The sequence below is a fragment of the Protobothrops mucrosquamatus genome, unplaced genomic scaffold (assembly GCF_001527695.2).
Source record: "Protobothrops mucrosquamatus isolate PMUCROS unplaced genomic scaffold, P.Mucros_1.0 scaffold_268, whole genome shotgun sequence".
In the NCBI taxonomy this organism is placed as follows: domain Eukaryota; kingdom Metazoa; phylum Chordata; class Lepidosauria; order Squamata; family Viperidae; genus Protobothrops; species Protobothrops mucrosquamatus.
Window position 1 is genome coordinate 204,172 of NW_015386344.1, and position 16,614 is coordinate 220,785.

The window sequence follows — 16,614 nt, forward strand, 5'->3', positions numbered from 1 at the left end:
CCCCTCTTATTTTTCTTTAAGATATGATAAATATAAAAATGTGATGGCTTGTATGAGAAAAAAGACTTAAATACTTAAGTGTAACTAATTTTGAGAAAATCTTAACCAGTAAGAATGTTTTGAATATTGTGGGGGAAACATATTTAAATAAGAATGTAAACAGGATTTATGACGAGGCAATCCAGACGATCAATGAAAAGAAGCTTTATATTGATATGGTTATTATTTGCAGAAACATGAGAAAAATGTTTATATTTAATTGTCATTTATTTAAATAAGAACTGTATTAATTTAAGGTTGGCAAAAGAGAATATTATTGGAAGAAGAGGAAATCAAGTAAAGCTAGTATATGGACTATAGAATTATAGAAATTAATTGTTATTGATTGTTTTTTAAACACTAACCCAGACAACATGATGTTTACCAAATATTAAAGTGTACTGTATGTTAAAAATTAATAAAATCTCAGCTCAGTGTATTTATAATCCCAGGTCAACAGTTTCTAAAAAAATATAGTTCTCTGTAGTAGATAGCCCAATATATTTTCTTTCCTTTGTTCCCAGCTGTTTTCTGTTTATTTAGAAGTCACTGAAGTTCAAAGGAACAAGTTATTCTCTATTTCTGTGCGTCTTGCCAATTTCAAGTTAATGCAGCTATAGTTTTATGCTTTAATTCTCCACTAGATGTCAGTAGCTATTCATTTTCCAACTTTTAAAGCAGAGAATTATTTTCTTATAATTTCATCAATACTCTTTCAGATGTGAAATTTTAACAGTTTTCATGGTTTTCAGATTTATCCAGACTGTAGTATTATTAACCTCATTTCATTATATTTCTGTTCCCCATAAAAATTTAATTTGCCGCTTCCATCTATGGGAAGGTGGGGGTGTAGTTCCCTCCCATCTCACTTTTGGAGGATTTTTTGCTTCTTGGGGATCTTTTTCAGGGAATCAAATACAAAATAAGAGAAAGAAGATCGAATTTCTTACCCAGTTCCAAGCACACTGTTCACCATTGTTCTGGTTAGTGCTTTTGGACTTCGGCTGCTGGTAGCTTGGGCTGGTCACCGAGGTGTGGCCAGCCTTTCTCCTGTTGGGTTTTGGAAGGTTTCCCCCGGATCGAGCAGATCAACTACCGTCGTTCCGCAATCATCAGGGTGCCCCTCCGTTGCCTCTCTAGGGCAACTTTAGACCCATTTTAGGGTCCCCAGGCAGGGTGAAACCAGCCGAGGGGTGCGGAGCTCCACAATCCCCCGGACGTGTCACTACAACACAAGACTGGAAGTCCATAGGGGATTATTTAGATCAGTTGCATATAGGGACTGATTCTGGCCTGGATTTTTTTTTATCTGATCTGTACAATAGAGATAGCCAAACAGATATTTGTATGACTCAAATGAGTTATTTTTCTGCATTTTAACTGTATTCTGCAATTTAATTGGGGGAACGGAGAATCCAATATATTTTAGGACCAATATATTTCTTCTTTCCAACCTTTCTCTGTGGAATGTTACTCTTGTGAATATGCCTACTGTTCAGAAGGACAATTCATTAGAAAATCAGGTATCCAACATCAGCACTAAAAACTGGCCCTTCTGCACTATTGCCCCTGTACCAGTCCCTGGTGCTACAGTCAGCTAACTAAATGACTGATAGAGGCTGTAAGATTAAGAGACAGTGAGTTGGAAAGAACCATTAAAATTTGTCATACTTCACAGCTTATGAAATGCATCTTAACTTGGGGATTTGTAAAATCCCACAAGATGACATAAAGAGGAGGAAGGATTTATGAATATATTTCATATCAGGACTCTTTATAAGTGAATAAATGAATCCATCCATTTGTTGCCAAACCTTGGAAACTTTTAAAAACACTGATCTTTTGAAATGTACAGATAAGAAATAGCCAGGAAAACTTTTAACATTTCTTTTCTTGAATATACTCTTTCAAAAAGGGCAATTTTTTAATAAATATTTTATTGGTTTTTAACTATAACAATCTCCAGTGCCTGGTGTACAGCATGTTGTCTTGGTTTATATTTTAACAAGAAAAAAAGGACAATAATAATTAATTAACAATCAATAATGATTAAGATTGATAATTACATAATTAGTATATTAATTAATGATATATTTCTTTGATCTTCCCTTCTCCCATTTATATTCTTTTTCTTCAACCTTAACAAAATATAATTCTTAATATTTTCAATATATAAATGATTAGATATAGGCTTTTTATATTTATACAAATAATAATAATCTCTATGTATGACATTTTTTTCAGTTTATATTATTCTTATAACCATCATCTCATTAGTTCAGCATGCATCCTATTTTCGTAATTTTTGTTTATGCTTAATTTCCCTTATATTCAATCCAATTCTTATCAGTCATAATTTCTTCATGTTAGTAATCTGTCCAAATTTTCCCATTTAAGTACATCATCCCAATATTTTATGTATGCATTATAAAAATACTGTACTTTTTATCTATCTTATAGTATCTAGATATAACATCCTTTTTAATCAGTTTATATTTCACTTATATTAATAAAAGTTATATCAACCTGCTATTTTTATATTTCATATATTATGGAACATACTATATTACTTAAAACTCTTATCCCTCTTGTTATAGGGCCCCTTTATGTTCAAAGTTCTCTATTCTTTTAGCTATATTCAATAATAATGATGATGATGATGATAATAATAATAATAATAATAATAATAAAGTTGGAAGGGACCTTGGAGGTCATCTAGTCCAACCCCCTGCTCAGGCAGGAAACCCTATACCATTTCAGACAAATGTTTGTTCACGTAATAGTCTATCTGGTAGGGCGAATCAAATCTCTTGTATCTGTCCCTGGTCTTCTTCTTTTGCCGAGTAGTTTTCCAAGTTGATGTAATCCGCTTACCCGGCAATTCCTGTATTTTTGCAAATGTTGTTGGGAATACAAAAGATGGAGTAAGTAAGATGTATACTTTCTGTCTCCCAAACTTTGATGGTTCTCCTGGTAATTCTATAGTCTATTCCATTTTTCTTGTTGTATCAGGACCTTGTAGATTTTTTCCTGTTTGTGTTAAATTGTAATTCTTTTAATTTGTTATTTCATCAATTTGATCATATTCTTCTAATTTGTAGTCTGTTATCTGATTTATTTGTTCATTCGATGTTATTTCCTGGGTGTTTTTAATTGTAGATTTAGATTGGAAATATGCTTATTTAAATCATCAGAGTTGTTTCGAATTTCCTCGTGGTTTGAGTCTGTTGTCATTTATATTTGTCCTAAAATTACATATGTTTCCTCCTGGAAAGTATTTATCTTGCCTTGAAATATTACTTCTGGAAGCTCTTGATTTTCCAGGCTAAGTCCTTCAGGAGAAAATATTGAATGTGGCATCCTGTCATTTTTTGATACGTATGTGATATCCATGTTGTTTCCCCCCTTCAATTAATCTTTCATCAATATTTTAATTCAAAAGTCAATTTATCAGTCAGTCAAAATTACAGTTCAGTGTGTTAAGCCACTTTAAATCCTTTCTGTAAATTCTCCCCTAGAAGATTAGCCAAAAGCCAAGGTTTTTCTTTTCCATAAACAGCTCTTAGATTTAAGCAACAGTCCAGGTGTTTTGTTTTCTTTCAGACACTTTTTAATCTTATAGCTGGCTCTTTCTTTGTTCCCAGCTATCTTCAAGGTTATTTGCAATTCAAAAGAACAGCTTTTTCTTTATTTCTAGGCATTCTGCCAGTTTCTGAGTCCTTATTGTTAGTATTCTATACTCTGATTCTCCACTAGATGTCAGTAGTTATTTCTTTTTTCAGTTTTTTTTAAATCAAAAAGTTGTTTTTGTTATATATTTTTATAATTCCAACAAAAACTCTTTAGGGTATAATCTTGTCAGTTTCTTAGTTCCTAGATTTGTCCAGACTGTAGTATTTTAAATCAAATTTTAGTATATCTCTTTCCTCCTTAATATTAATTCGCCGCTTCCGTCTATAAGGGAATGGGGATATAATCCCCTCCCTTCACTTCCGGAGGTTTCCTTGCTTTGGGGATCTTTCTCAAGGATTCAATTAGTAGATAGAAGAAAGAAGATCAGTACTCTCACCAATTCCAAGCACGCTGTTCACCGATGTTCAGGTTCGTGCTCTGGGACTTCGGCTGCAAGTAGCTTGGGCTAGATGCTGATCTCATACTAGCCTTTCTCCTGTCGGGTTCGGAGGGCTTCCCCCAGATCAAACAAAGTGATCGCCGTTGCTTCGTGATCAATGGGGCGCCCCTCTTTCACGGTCACTTTTTTGGGGCGACTTCAGACCCATCTAGGGTCCCCCTGGCAGGACGAAACTAGCCATGGGGAGCGGAGGTCTGCTCTCGCGCGGCCATGCACTACGGGCGCAACACCGGAAGTCCAGAAATGGCAAAATTTAACCTCCAATATACTCCTTTCCAAATACCCTTTTTACTGTTAAAAACTAGAGAAGGCATAAATATTGTTAATAATAATAATAATAATAATAAAGTTGGAAGGGACCTTGGAGGTCATCAAGTCCAACCCCCTGCTCAGGAAGGTAACCCTATACCATTTTGGACAAATGGCTGTCCAGTTTCTTCTTAAAAATTTCCAGTGTTGGAGCATTCACCGCTTCTGGAGGTAGGTTGTTCCACTGGTTAATTGTTCTAACTGTCAGGAAGTTTCTCCTTAGTTCTAGGTTACTTCTCTCTTTGGTTAGTTTCCATCCATTGCTTCTTGTCCTGCCTTCAGGCGCTTTGGAAAATAGCTTGACTCCCTCTTCTTTGTGGCAGCCCCTGAGATATTGGAACACTGCTATCATGTCCCCCCTCGTCCTTCTCTTCATTAAACTAGACATACCCAATTCCAGCAACNTCTTTCTAGAGTCTCAACATCTTTTTTACATCGTGGTGACCAAAACTGGATGCAGTATTCTAAGTGTGGCCTTACCAACGCATTGTAAAGTGGTATTAATACTTCATGTGATCTTGATTCTATCCCTCTGTTAATGCAGCCTAGCACTGTGTTGGCTTTTTTGGCAGCTGCAGCACACTGCTGGCTCATATTTAAATGATTGTCCACTAGAACTCCGAGATCCCTCTCACAGTTACTACTATTGAGCAAGGTACCCCCTATACTATACCTGCACATTTGGTTTTTCTTGCCTAAATGTAGAATCTTTCCTTTTTTCACCATTGAATTTCATTTTGTTAGATAGCGCCCAGTGTTCAAGTCTGTCCAGATCCTCCTGTATCCTAAGTCTGTCTTCTGGAGTGTTGGCTATTCCTGCCAGCTTGGTGTCATCTGCAAATTTGATGAGTTCCCCATCTATCCCTTCATCCAAATCGTTGATGAAGATGTTGAAGAGCACTGGGCCCAGAACAGAGCCCTGGGACACTCCACTATACACTTCCCTCCATGTAGACGTGGTTCCATTGAGAACCACATGCTGAGTACAGCCAGTCAGCCAGCTACGGATCCATCTGGTGGTGATGCTATCTAACCCACATTTTTCTATCTTATCAAGTAGTAGTTTGTGATCTACTTTGTCAAATGCCTTACTGAAGTCCAAGTAAATTATATCCACAGCATTCCTCTGGTCCACTAATTTTATCACTTGGTCAAAAAATGCAATAAGATTTGTCTGGCATGATCTGTTTTTGACAAACCCGTGTTGGCTTTTAGTAATGACTTTGTTTGCCTGTAGGTGTTCGCTGATTCATTGTTTGATTATCTTTTCCAGAATCTTCCCAGGTATTGAGGTCAGGCTGATAGGTCTGTAGTTTCCTGGATCCATTTTTTTCCTTTTTTGAAGATGGGAACTACATCAGCTCTTTTCCAGTCCACTGGTAGTTCCCCAGTGCTCCAGGATCTTTGAAAAATCTAGTTCAGTGGTTCTGAGATCACATCTGCCAGTTCCTTGAGAACCTTGGGGTATAATCCATCTGGTCCTGGTGATTTGAACTCGTCTAGGCTGGACAGGTGCTCACCATTTTCTTGCCTATCTTAACTTGTGTTTCTATTCTGTTTTTTATGGCACTATTTTTGATAGGTCGGTCTGTTTTTTCCCTTTGTGTAAAGACAGATGCGAAAAATGAGTTAAATAGTTCTTCTTTCTCCCTGTTGCTTGTCACCTTCTTGCCACTTTCACCCACTAATGGACCAATCGTTTCCTTCACTATTTTCTTGTTTTTTACATGTTGAAAGAAGCTTTTTTTTGTTATTTTTGACTTTGGTCGCAAGCCTTAGTTCATTTTGAGCCTTAGCTTTCCTCACTTCATCTTTGCAGACTCGGGCTATTTGCTGATATTCTGACTTAGTTATGTGTCCCTCTTTCCACTTTCTATACTTGTCCTTTTTATCTTTCAATTTATCAGAGAGTTCTTTATGCAGTCATGCTGGTTTCTTTTGAGAGCTGTTATTTTTCCTCTTTGTTGGTATTGTGCTAGACTGGGCTTTTATTATCTCACTTTTCAAAATTTCCCAAGCTTCTTGAGTTGTTTTCCCCTGGAGGATTCTCATCCATGGAATCCTTCCCAAACCCTCTCTAAGTTTATTGAAATTAGTTCTCTTGAAGTCCAAGACTCTAGTTTGACTGTGTTCTATTGCTTGTGCTTCCATAATGTTGAATTCCAATGTTGCATGATCACTTCCTCCCAAGGTTCCTATAGCTTCAACACCTTCTATCATTTCATTTTATTTTTATTTTTTTAAATAGTATTTTCAATAAGTACTAGAGCTGGCTTCTCTCTTGACAATGTAATATGAACTCAGAATAAAGAACATAATAATAAACTAAGTTACAATGACAATAGTTATTATTTTAGTGCCTTTTAGTTTACATCTGATTGCTAAAGTGATTTCTGGCTGATTATAAAGAGTAATGTACAAAATAACCATTGAAGCAATTGACAACCATCTTATTTTTTATCATACAATACAGTTCAAGTATTATTACTGCACAAGAAGTTAATAAAACAATGAAATTAAAAGAGAATAATAGCTCTTATCAAATTAAGTATAGTATAATCTGATGGATGGAGAGTCTAATCTTGTCTTAGGCTGAAAAAAATACTGATTTTCTGTTGGTTTTTTTGACCAATGGTGACTCTTCTGCAAAAAAATACATTGTTAGAATGCATAAAGCTAAAGACCCTATCTTAAAGAGAAAAGGATGCTAATAAATGAAATACGTACGTAAATAAATAAATAAATAAATAAATAAATAAATAAATAAACACATTGAAGATCATATAATTCAGTAAAAAAATGAATATGAAATGGGCATTTCTTTCATTTTTCTCCACTTCTGTTGCTTCTAGGATTCTACTTTAGCTGGATCCACAACCATGGCTGGACCCAGAACCAGTGCAATTGTGGGAGATCAAGGAACGCCAGCAAAGGTCCAACTACCACTCAATATGTAAGCAGAAGTTTTGCTCTGAAGAGCAATGTATCATTTTGGCTTTATTATTTGGAGTTTGAAAATCTCATCATGGTTATGACTGGTTTGGATGAACCAGCCTTTTGTCAAAATTGAAAAGTGATGAGTGAAAAGCCAGGTCACTTGTATCCACAGGTTCATGACAATTTTAATTTCCAAGTTACTTATTATAGTTCTGTGAATGATTACTTGGCAGGTATTGTTGCTATCAAATAGAGAAAATCATTAATATCATAAATAAGTGGTTCTCAACCTTTTCTTCTCCATAGACCTCCTTTAAATACTGTTTGTGGCCACAAACCACCAAGACTTAACTCAAGATTTAAATCATAACATTTCTTCAAGCCTTCGCAGACCCCTCTGTTCACAGGTTGAGAACCACTGTCATAAATGATATTAAACATTTATGAAACAATATTCCTACACAATGTAATACCTAAAATTATATTCCATTAGAAAGAGTGGTTCATAAAATAAAATTCTTCCAGTTATGTATTTAGGGCAGTAAATGATGTTACATTAGCATGGTATGTATAAAAAAATTAGTTTCAGTGAAAGATACTAAAAAAGAATAATTATATATTGAAATTAAGTACACAGTCAAGGGGAAAAATACCAAGCACAAAATCAGTTTTCTTTTCCTTGGATCCAACACTTTTCTTGTCAGCTGCAAAATTCCCTGAAAAAATTTCCATTCAAAATAGTCTGATTAGTTTTGGAGACGGTGAGTGTCATTCACCCATTTCTTCAGTACCTTATTCGTTTGTTTATGTGCTGCCCATCATGTCTATCTTTATATAACCTTACCAGTTCTAGCATTTTTTCTGCCACAATGTCCAAAGTGACAGAAAATGCTTAGTGACATATAGTAGTGAGGATAACTGCACACGTAGTGCAGGAAAACTAATGTGAGATTACTAAAACAAATAGCAGGTACAAACTGCATTATAGGGAGTCCTCATTTAACAACCACATTAGGTTTATTTAATGACCAGCAACTAGTTCATAAAATGAGATTGTGACAGCTTCTGATCTTGTTTCAGCTTTCTTTGGTTTGTAGACATACAAAAGATTGGTCACTTTTGGTTACTTTTTCATCATTCTAAGCACAAATTCTCACTAAACGAGACAGTCACTAAAAGAGCACTACACATATATATATATATACATACGTAACACATACCATGAGTACTTAATTATGTATGTTTAATTAACTAGCTCTGTCTTTGGTTTTTCTGTAAATTGTCCGCAATATTCCACTTGACAAATTGTAGAATCTTTTAATATGTGTAAGGAAAAGGAAAATAAGCACTTTTATGCTGCTAAGCACTAAAAAACCAGACTTCACTTCAAAAGTGTATCACAAACTCATAAGATGACATCAATCATAGCACCATGAATTTGACATTTTAAAATCAGTCACAGTTGAACCCCTATAGCCGAAAATTAAAGTTGAAATGCAATTCTACCTCACAACTATTAATGCTGAATATTGTAGATTGAAACTGTATCAGTTAACTCATAATACCCAGACAACCAGCATCACAAAAAAACCAAAGTTCAATTCTGTTTTCTAATGCTACTGGGTAGTCAAAGATAGCTGTGGGTTTTACATTTTGTTCCAAGTGGCTAGTACTGATTGCATTAAAAACAGACAATGTGCTTGAGCTAATTAACATAGTTCACTGCACATAGACTGCCAAAACATAATGTGACAATAATTCCTCAAGCCTCTTGTGAAAAATAGACATTAATTATTTGATCAGGATGCTGCCTACTGGAACCATTTGATAAATCAAGGCAAAGAGTGCCTCAAGGAATTGTTAAAAGATATGAGCAGTCTAATAATTATTGCTGTTTATTTTTTGCTTGTAGTAAGAATGCTTACTGCACACAGGGACAAAATAAAAAAGCAAGCAACATTTATTTTTCAACTTATATTTTCTAGAAAGCAGAAAAATTAAGGCCTCATGTGTATTGGTTACAGTCTGTATTCAAACTGAATTATGTGGTTTAGTATTTTTTTAAACTGCTATGTGGAGGACATTCTAGTTTTACACCTTCCAGTAATTACAAAAAAAATCACATGTAATTTAGGCAAGCCAATATAGTTGTATATGCAGTATAACTTATTAGGAGTGTGCACACAATAGAATATGCAATATATTTGTTTTGAACTTGAAACAAACCTTCATATCCCAGAGGTTCTGCCAAACCATTTTGAATTGGCTAATGTTCTGGCAGAATTATTATTGTTTTGGGATTTTGCTGAAAGATTGGTTGTTCTGAAATAAAAATCCAGAAGAATCTTGGCAAGTGATTTTATGGGACAAAGAAGGCAGAGCTGTTACATATCATCCCTGCTCTTCTCCATGGCCAGAGATATCTGAGCACATAGCCCATCAGCCTGCCTGTGCCCAGACTTTTAAGTGCCTTCCCTTCCCTCCCTTCAGTTGTTTTCCTCAGCTACAAGTCCCAGTCTCCCAGGACAACAATGTCCCATCAAACCACCCACCGTGGTTTTCAAGGACTATCCCTCTGATATATAGGGAAACTTAAAAACTATAGTTTTTAAAATGATTTCTGGTAATTTTAGAAATACTATTTTTATTTGTCCTTTAATTCAGCTGCCTATTTTTAAAGTGCTAATTATCTTAAAAATATATTACGTAGAATTACTTGACTGTTGTGCCATTTCTTCACCATGATTTGCTTTTCATTTTGATAATCGGTATCCAGCTAAACTTAGTTATGGGCATCCTATTTTTGAAATCTGTAGACAAATTTCCAATTAATGCTCAATGTGTCAATGTGTTAAGTATCTTGTAGCTGTTTGGATGGAATTTTCCCTTCTTTTTTCTTATATTATTTTGCTGGTTAATAATTTTAATAATAATTGCTCCCCACTGAGTAAATAAATTTAGCAATAACAGGTTTTTTATGTTAAAACAAAATATGGTTTACTTGCTATGTGCGTTTTCACCTTTACCCTTTAATTAATTATATATTTATCATTTTTGACAGATATTTGGCATTATATGCCTACAAACCTCAGAAGACAGATGAACTAGAACTACGTAAGGGTGAAATGTATCGTGTTATCGAGAAGTGTCAGGATGGCTGGTTCAAAGGGACATCCTTGAGAAATGGCATGTGTGGCGTCTTTCCAGGCAATTATGTCACTCCTGTCTCCAGGTGAGAAGCAATGTGGGAGGTTTAGTAATCTGATGTCACTACCTCCCAAAGGAAGGAAATAAATCCCCAAATGTGTCTTCCCTGAGTTGCATTTCAGATATTTGTATTGTTATTATTTTCAGTTCCATAATATTTTTATCATAGTATCCACACAAATGCTTTGTAAGAACAGTTTGTGATGCTGAAGGGTTGTGCCTGATCTCCCACTTGTATCTTCACAGTGAAGCACATGTTCATCCTGTCTGTGATCTCAGACTGATATCTATATACAGAGGTTGCTCATAGCTAGGCAAGGAAAGACTATATATCTAAACTGCTGCATGTGGTAGAAATTACACAAAGATAAGTAGAAAATCTGTATGATTCAGTGACCAACTAAAATGCCCATTGTTTCTGTTTCCTACTTTTGGCATAGTTCATGTTTTCTTTAAAAGACATCAAACAGATTTTTTTATGCAAGTACTAGTACAGCCTACATTTCTTCTCAACACCAGAAGTAAGGATTTCTGACTAGCTTTTCTCTCTATAAAAGAGTAAAGATTGCCTATTTTGGTGGCTACTTTCTCATGAGGCATAATGTGCTGTTCCACAGGTAGTCCTCAACTTATAACTGGTTGTTTAACAACATTTACGACAGCTATGGAGTGGGTGCTTTACAGCCTGTAAACTATTCCCCAGCCATTGTAAATGGTTTCACTGTCTCATCTGGCAACTAGTTTGGATGTTTCACAATGTTTTGGCCAGTTTCTGGGGGGAAAAAACCCTATTCAAATGAATGAATTCGCACTTATAACCACCAGTTTTGCTTAATAACCATTGCAAAGAAGGTCATAAAATCACTTGTGGTCACATGAGCATCTCAACCATAACAGCTTAGGACCGGATTTCCAATTCTAATAGCAATCATAAGTCAAGAGTCATCTGTGTCTAGCAGTTACTAAAAAAGCTTGTCCTTTATTTTACTTGATAAGCACACAATAAAAATCTCAAGAGATGCTGTGCCAAATAATGGCACAGGAGAAATCTAATCAGATGAGGAAACATTGGTTTCAATAATGTTGCCTTTCACTTCTTGCACAGAGCTCTTATGTTGGACTTCCTTTTCCTCCAGAGTTCCTGCAGCAACTAACCAGTCCAGGAATTTAACAGGAGGCTCTCCAACAGCAAAAGGCTCCCCTCGAGATGCTCCACCAGGAGCCCCAGCTCTTACCAGTTTTGTTCCTGTTACCAGACCAGCGGTTCCAATCACAACTCCTCCCTCTCAGACCCAGCTGCCAGCAGGCTCCCCACAGATGAATAACTGTTTGAGATACTCTTCTCAGCACACAGTTACCCAGACTCGCAGTGCTGTGCAAATGGGTAGGTATAATGTACAGGCATCCTGTCCTCTGAATCTCACGTCAGAGACAGGAGTCTTTGGAATTCTCTTGTCTATCTAGGGTTCCTCAGCAAATTCCTGGCTCTGCTTAAAATGTAATCAGTAATAAGAATTAGAGTTTTACTTTGGGTTTTTGCCTGCATTGTTTAAGGTGGTATTTATTGATTGCAAGAACCACATTTTGATTATCTTGCTATCCTGTACCCACCGCAGAAGTCCCACTATAATACTTACAGATGTTACACTAATTCATTTAGGAAGCATAAAGCATCATGTATGTTAAGAAGTAAACTTGATAAGTCTACTTAACAAGTGATGTATTGCTTTAATGTTTTAAAACAGTTTATTAGGTTTAAAATATGAAAGATGTTTATTGTGCAATGCAAAAACAAGTGATACATCCAGGCCAGACTTGAAATACAATTTCTTTTTTAAAAAATAGAGTGCATACATTCTGTAATGGGCTTTTTTCCCACATGGCATTCTTTGTTCAAAGAATTTTCTGCATGCATATATCATCAGCTTTTACACTGCTGTTCATTTGAGCTTTTCTACTATAATTATATATTCCAGCAGCTTTTCAGAATCATTTCAGAAATACTTTCTGATGATCACCAGATTGCTTTCCTAACATACAATACTGATTTGTCCTAAACATATTAAGAAAAATCAGCCTCTGATCAGAAGTGCAATAGAATGGATTTGGGTTTTTAGGTGACTGTTTCAAAACATAGAATAAATGGTTCGTTATCCCACATTTTCAAGAAGATTAACTCATTACAAAAGTCTTGTTTTTAAATGGCTATATACTGCATGTAGATTCTGCTAGACATTAAGGAAAGAGAAAAACAGCTATCTATTGTATTATATTTACTGTATTGTACATCTAGTGTAAATGTTACCTCAACATCATATGATTCCAATTAGTATTTAGCTTGCTATATTTTTCTCAAACTGCAACTTCCAGACACTTACTAAGAGGAACCCCATGTAGAGCATGTTGCAATATTCAAGGTATCCAAAATAATAATCCCTGCCAAATTCATCTGGCTCAAAGATAGACATGTGCATTCTTCATCAAAGATATTATTAATGGCAGCCAAGATTCATGGAATGTTCTCAGGCTGAAAATCTGTTCTTTCAAGGACAATGCAACTCTTTCCAAAACAGTCTGATACTTAGTCCCTGAGATCAGTTTTCTGTTTCCCAATAGCACCTTGTCTTGTTTTTAATCCATCCTTCATTATCAAACTTACATAATATATACTGACTACTTCCTAGGAATTGAATGGTAATGAGCATAGAATGAGGTGACATCAGCATACAGCCAGCAAAATGATGACAATCCATTCTAAAAGTTTCGGATAATCTCTCCCAGTACCTTTGTGTAAATATTGAACTGTTAGCCCTACCAGGTAAATCAGACCAAGAATCAACTTCATGAGAAGGTTAAGACTACTTTTATTGAGAGAGGCTATAATAATAGAATCTTGCAAGTCTGATTATGCTGAACCTCCTCCCCTTCTTATACCCATGTGGATTAAGGAGATGTTTGAGCCGTTGCCACATACTTTGTGCTTGTTTTGAACTCAAGATATGTTTTTCCCTCATTCCTGGAGATGGATCGCACCTGTCTCTATCAAGGTCATCTTCCTTATTCTCTACATCAGTAGCATGGGAGATAAAATGAAATGGTCCTGTGGAACAGGGTAAGTCCACAATCTAGGTGTCAAATCACAGCCTTCCAGTATCACCTTCTGGACCCAGTCTAACAGGAAGATTCAGAACCACTGTAAAATGATACTCTCTAAGATTCAGCCTCCACAGGGCATCCAGAAGGGCTCGTCTCTCCGTATATCTTGTCCATATCCTTAAAACTCAGACAGCTAAAAACAATTCAAAATAGTAGAACAAATAATTGCTAATATAACACCTATATAATCGGTCCAAACTCAGAATTCCAACTCAAAATTAAATGAATCTGATTTCCCCACAAATAATTCAAATAATTCAAGTTGTTCACATTATTCTGGATTACTTCGCCTGTCAGAATAGGTAGTTACAGGAGAGGAGTAAATAAGACTGCTTCCTGAGTTCATATGTGAATAAGAAATGTTGTAGTTTTCAGTTAAAATATTCCATATTTTATTTTAAAAGTATTATACGAAAATCTAGTTCAATCTGATCCTGAATATATTTGCTTGGACTATGTTTATTTCTGAATTGCATGCAATTTTTCTTACTGCATATGGCAAATCAAGATATAAGATGAAAATTGTAAGCTTTTGCACAGCTGAGATGTTACTGCTTCTGTATTATAGATGAGCTATAATCGAAGAGTTTCTTTCTGAATTACGGTAGTAGTTTGAACTGTTCAAAATCACTGATTATATCCCCATTTCTATTTTGACAGTGTTTGTGAAATTATTTTTCCTCCCCTTCTGTTTCCCTACACCCTTTTTCTTTTCAGTTGTGCACAATTCTGTGCAGGCCCAGGATCGGCCCACAGCCACAGTCTCACCACTGAGAAGTCAGAATTCTCCATCTCGCCTCCCAGCAACTGTGATCAGATCACACTCAGTGGCTTCTCCACAACATATCCACCACTCTCCTGTGCATGTCATCCCTGGAGCACAATGTGCCAGACCTATTATTCCTCTCACTTCAGCAGCAGCAGCAATTACTCCTCCCAATGTCACTGCAGTCAATCTGAATGGAGAAGCTGGAAATGGGCCCATCAGTAGCTTGGTGACCTGTAGCCCAACCAACACAGCTTGCAAAACAGAAGAAAGGAAAAATGAAAAGGTACGGTAAATTATCACTTTGCAACATGGAAGAGTAGATACATTATGCTGAGCCTTAAAATAATTAATTAATTGAATTAATTTGCTTACTAGATATGTAATAAATTTCTGTCACAATCATTATTGCATTTTGATGTCAATTTTTGAAGGAACTCTGGAGACTGCATCAAAGGTTTTCAAAGAATATATATGTCCTTGGGTTATTCACTCCCGATTGATTTACTGTTTATGCATTTTTTAAAGATTTAACTTTGGAGCTGCTGACTGGTTGAGTGAGTACCTACATATTAAGAAATTCACCGTCCTCTCCATCTGTTGTACCTCTTTGATTGATATGCTTTGTTTAAATGCTGTAAATTTGAACAGCGCAGGTATACAAAAAAAGCATCAAATAGTCTTTTGCCATATATCCAAGTTCAGCCAAAATGGATTAATTAGAACAAAGATATTAAGTGAAGTGTAGCCTCAGGGCTTAGAGTCAGAGGCATATTAAAACATTGATATGTGAATGTTTGAGGCTGTTTTAATTATACTGGAAACATCTTTGCTTCTTTCAGAAAATTGCACTTGCACACTTTGGTAAAACAGAACAAGACAGGATTAAATATGACGCTGAATGTGGGATTGATTCTCTAGAGATGCAGGCATATGGGGTTCACTTTCAGAACAGTCTTTCAGTGTTAGTGCAATAACATGTTCATGAAGGCTAGTACCAAGCTGATCTAAACATGCTAAGCTGAGTAGATTCTTAACAAATACAGTACTGTATTTTGTTTTCATATAGAGTATATACATGTTGTAGCTAATCATTCTCCTGCATAGGTGTTGAATGCCGTCTATTAAAAAGTACTTGTAGAACTTCATGATTAATCACTGTTTAGAAGTATTGGAGCAAAAATCTGAGTGTGTAAAATAGTCATAAGTTTTGTTGCTAAAGATAAAGGTTTCCCTGTCCAGTCGTGTCTGACTCCAGGATGCGGTGCTCATCTCCGTTTCTTCGCTGAGGGAGCCAGCGTTTTCCAAAGACATTTTCCGTGATCATGTGGCCAGCATGGTTATATGCCAAAAGCTCACTGAACGCTGTTACCTTCCCACCAAAGCGGTAGCTATTAATCTACTCGCTATTTGCATGCTTTTGAACTGCTAGGTGGACTGGAGTCTTTTATTGCTAAAGATTATGAATTTCTAGATGGATCTTTTGTTCCGTCTTCTTCAATTTTGGGGGCCATTTTAAAAAATAAAAATACAAAAATACAAAATTACCATTTTAAAGTATAGGAGTCTTTTTTTTCAAGAGTAAGTTCCAGATAAGTAAAGAACCATATATTTTATAGATCTCTTATCTTTTAATGATCAATTTAAAGGATGGATTTTTTGTTTTTATTCAGAAAAAATCCTAAGCAACAAATGAGACCAATTCAATTAATGTTTTGTTAAGTGGATGGACTTTCTTCTTTAGCTACATTATACAGTTTTTAGGCCAACATGGTTATACATTTTAATTTATAATGATTTTTTATTTTTTATTTTTTCCTATACTGTTTCAGAACATTCCAAAATTCAGGTCCCGTTGATCGCCCTATATGGTATAACTGGACTACAGGTAGTCCTTGACATACGACTACAATTCAGCCCAAAATTTCCATTGCTAAGCAAGAGAGTTGTTAAGTTAGTTTTGCCCCATTATATGACCTTTCTTGCCACAATTGTTAAATGAATCACTGTTAACTTAGTACCACAACTGTTAAGTGAATCTGGCTTCCTCATTGACTTTGCTTGTTAG

General features: G+C 35.6%; 1 protein-coding gene across 1 annotated transcript in view; it reads left to right on the forward strand.

Annotated features, from left to right (window-relative positions):
• Positions 1 to 15,523, forward strand: part of LOC107302503 (E3 ubiquitin-protein ligase SH3RF3-like) — a 53,990-nt gene extending 38,467 nt beyond the window's left edge. The window contains exons 5-9 of the mRNA XM_015831615.1: positions 7,333 to 7,433; positions 10,479 to 10,649; positions 11,761 to 12,008; positions 14,498 to 14,832; positions 15,389 to 15,523. Of these exons, the coding sequence (XP_015687101.1) occupies positions 7,333 to 7,433; positions 10,479 to 10,649; positions 11,761 to 12,008; positions 14,498 to 14,832; positions 15,389 to 15,523 (990 nt within the window). The remainder of the gene's footprint in view (positions 1 to 7,332; positions 7,434 to 10,478; positions 10,650 to 11,760; positions 12,009 to 14,497; positions 14,833 to 15,388) is intronic.
• The last annotated feature ends 1,091 nt before the right edge of the window (positions 15,524 to 16,614 follow it).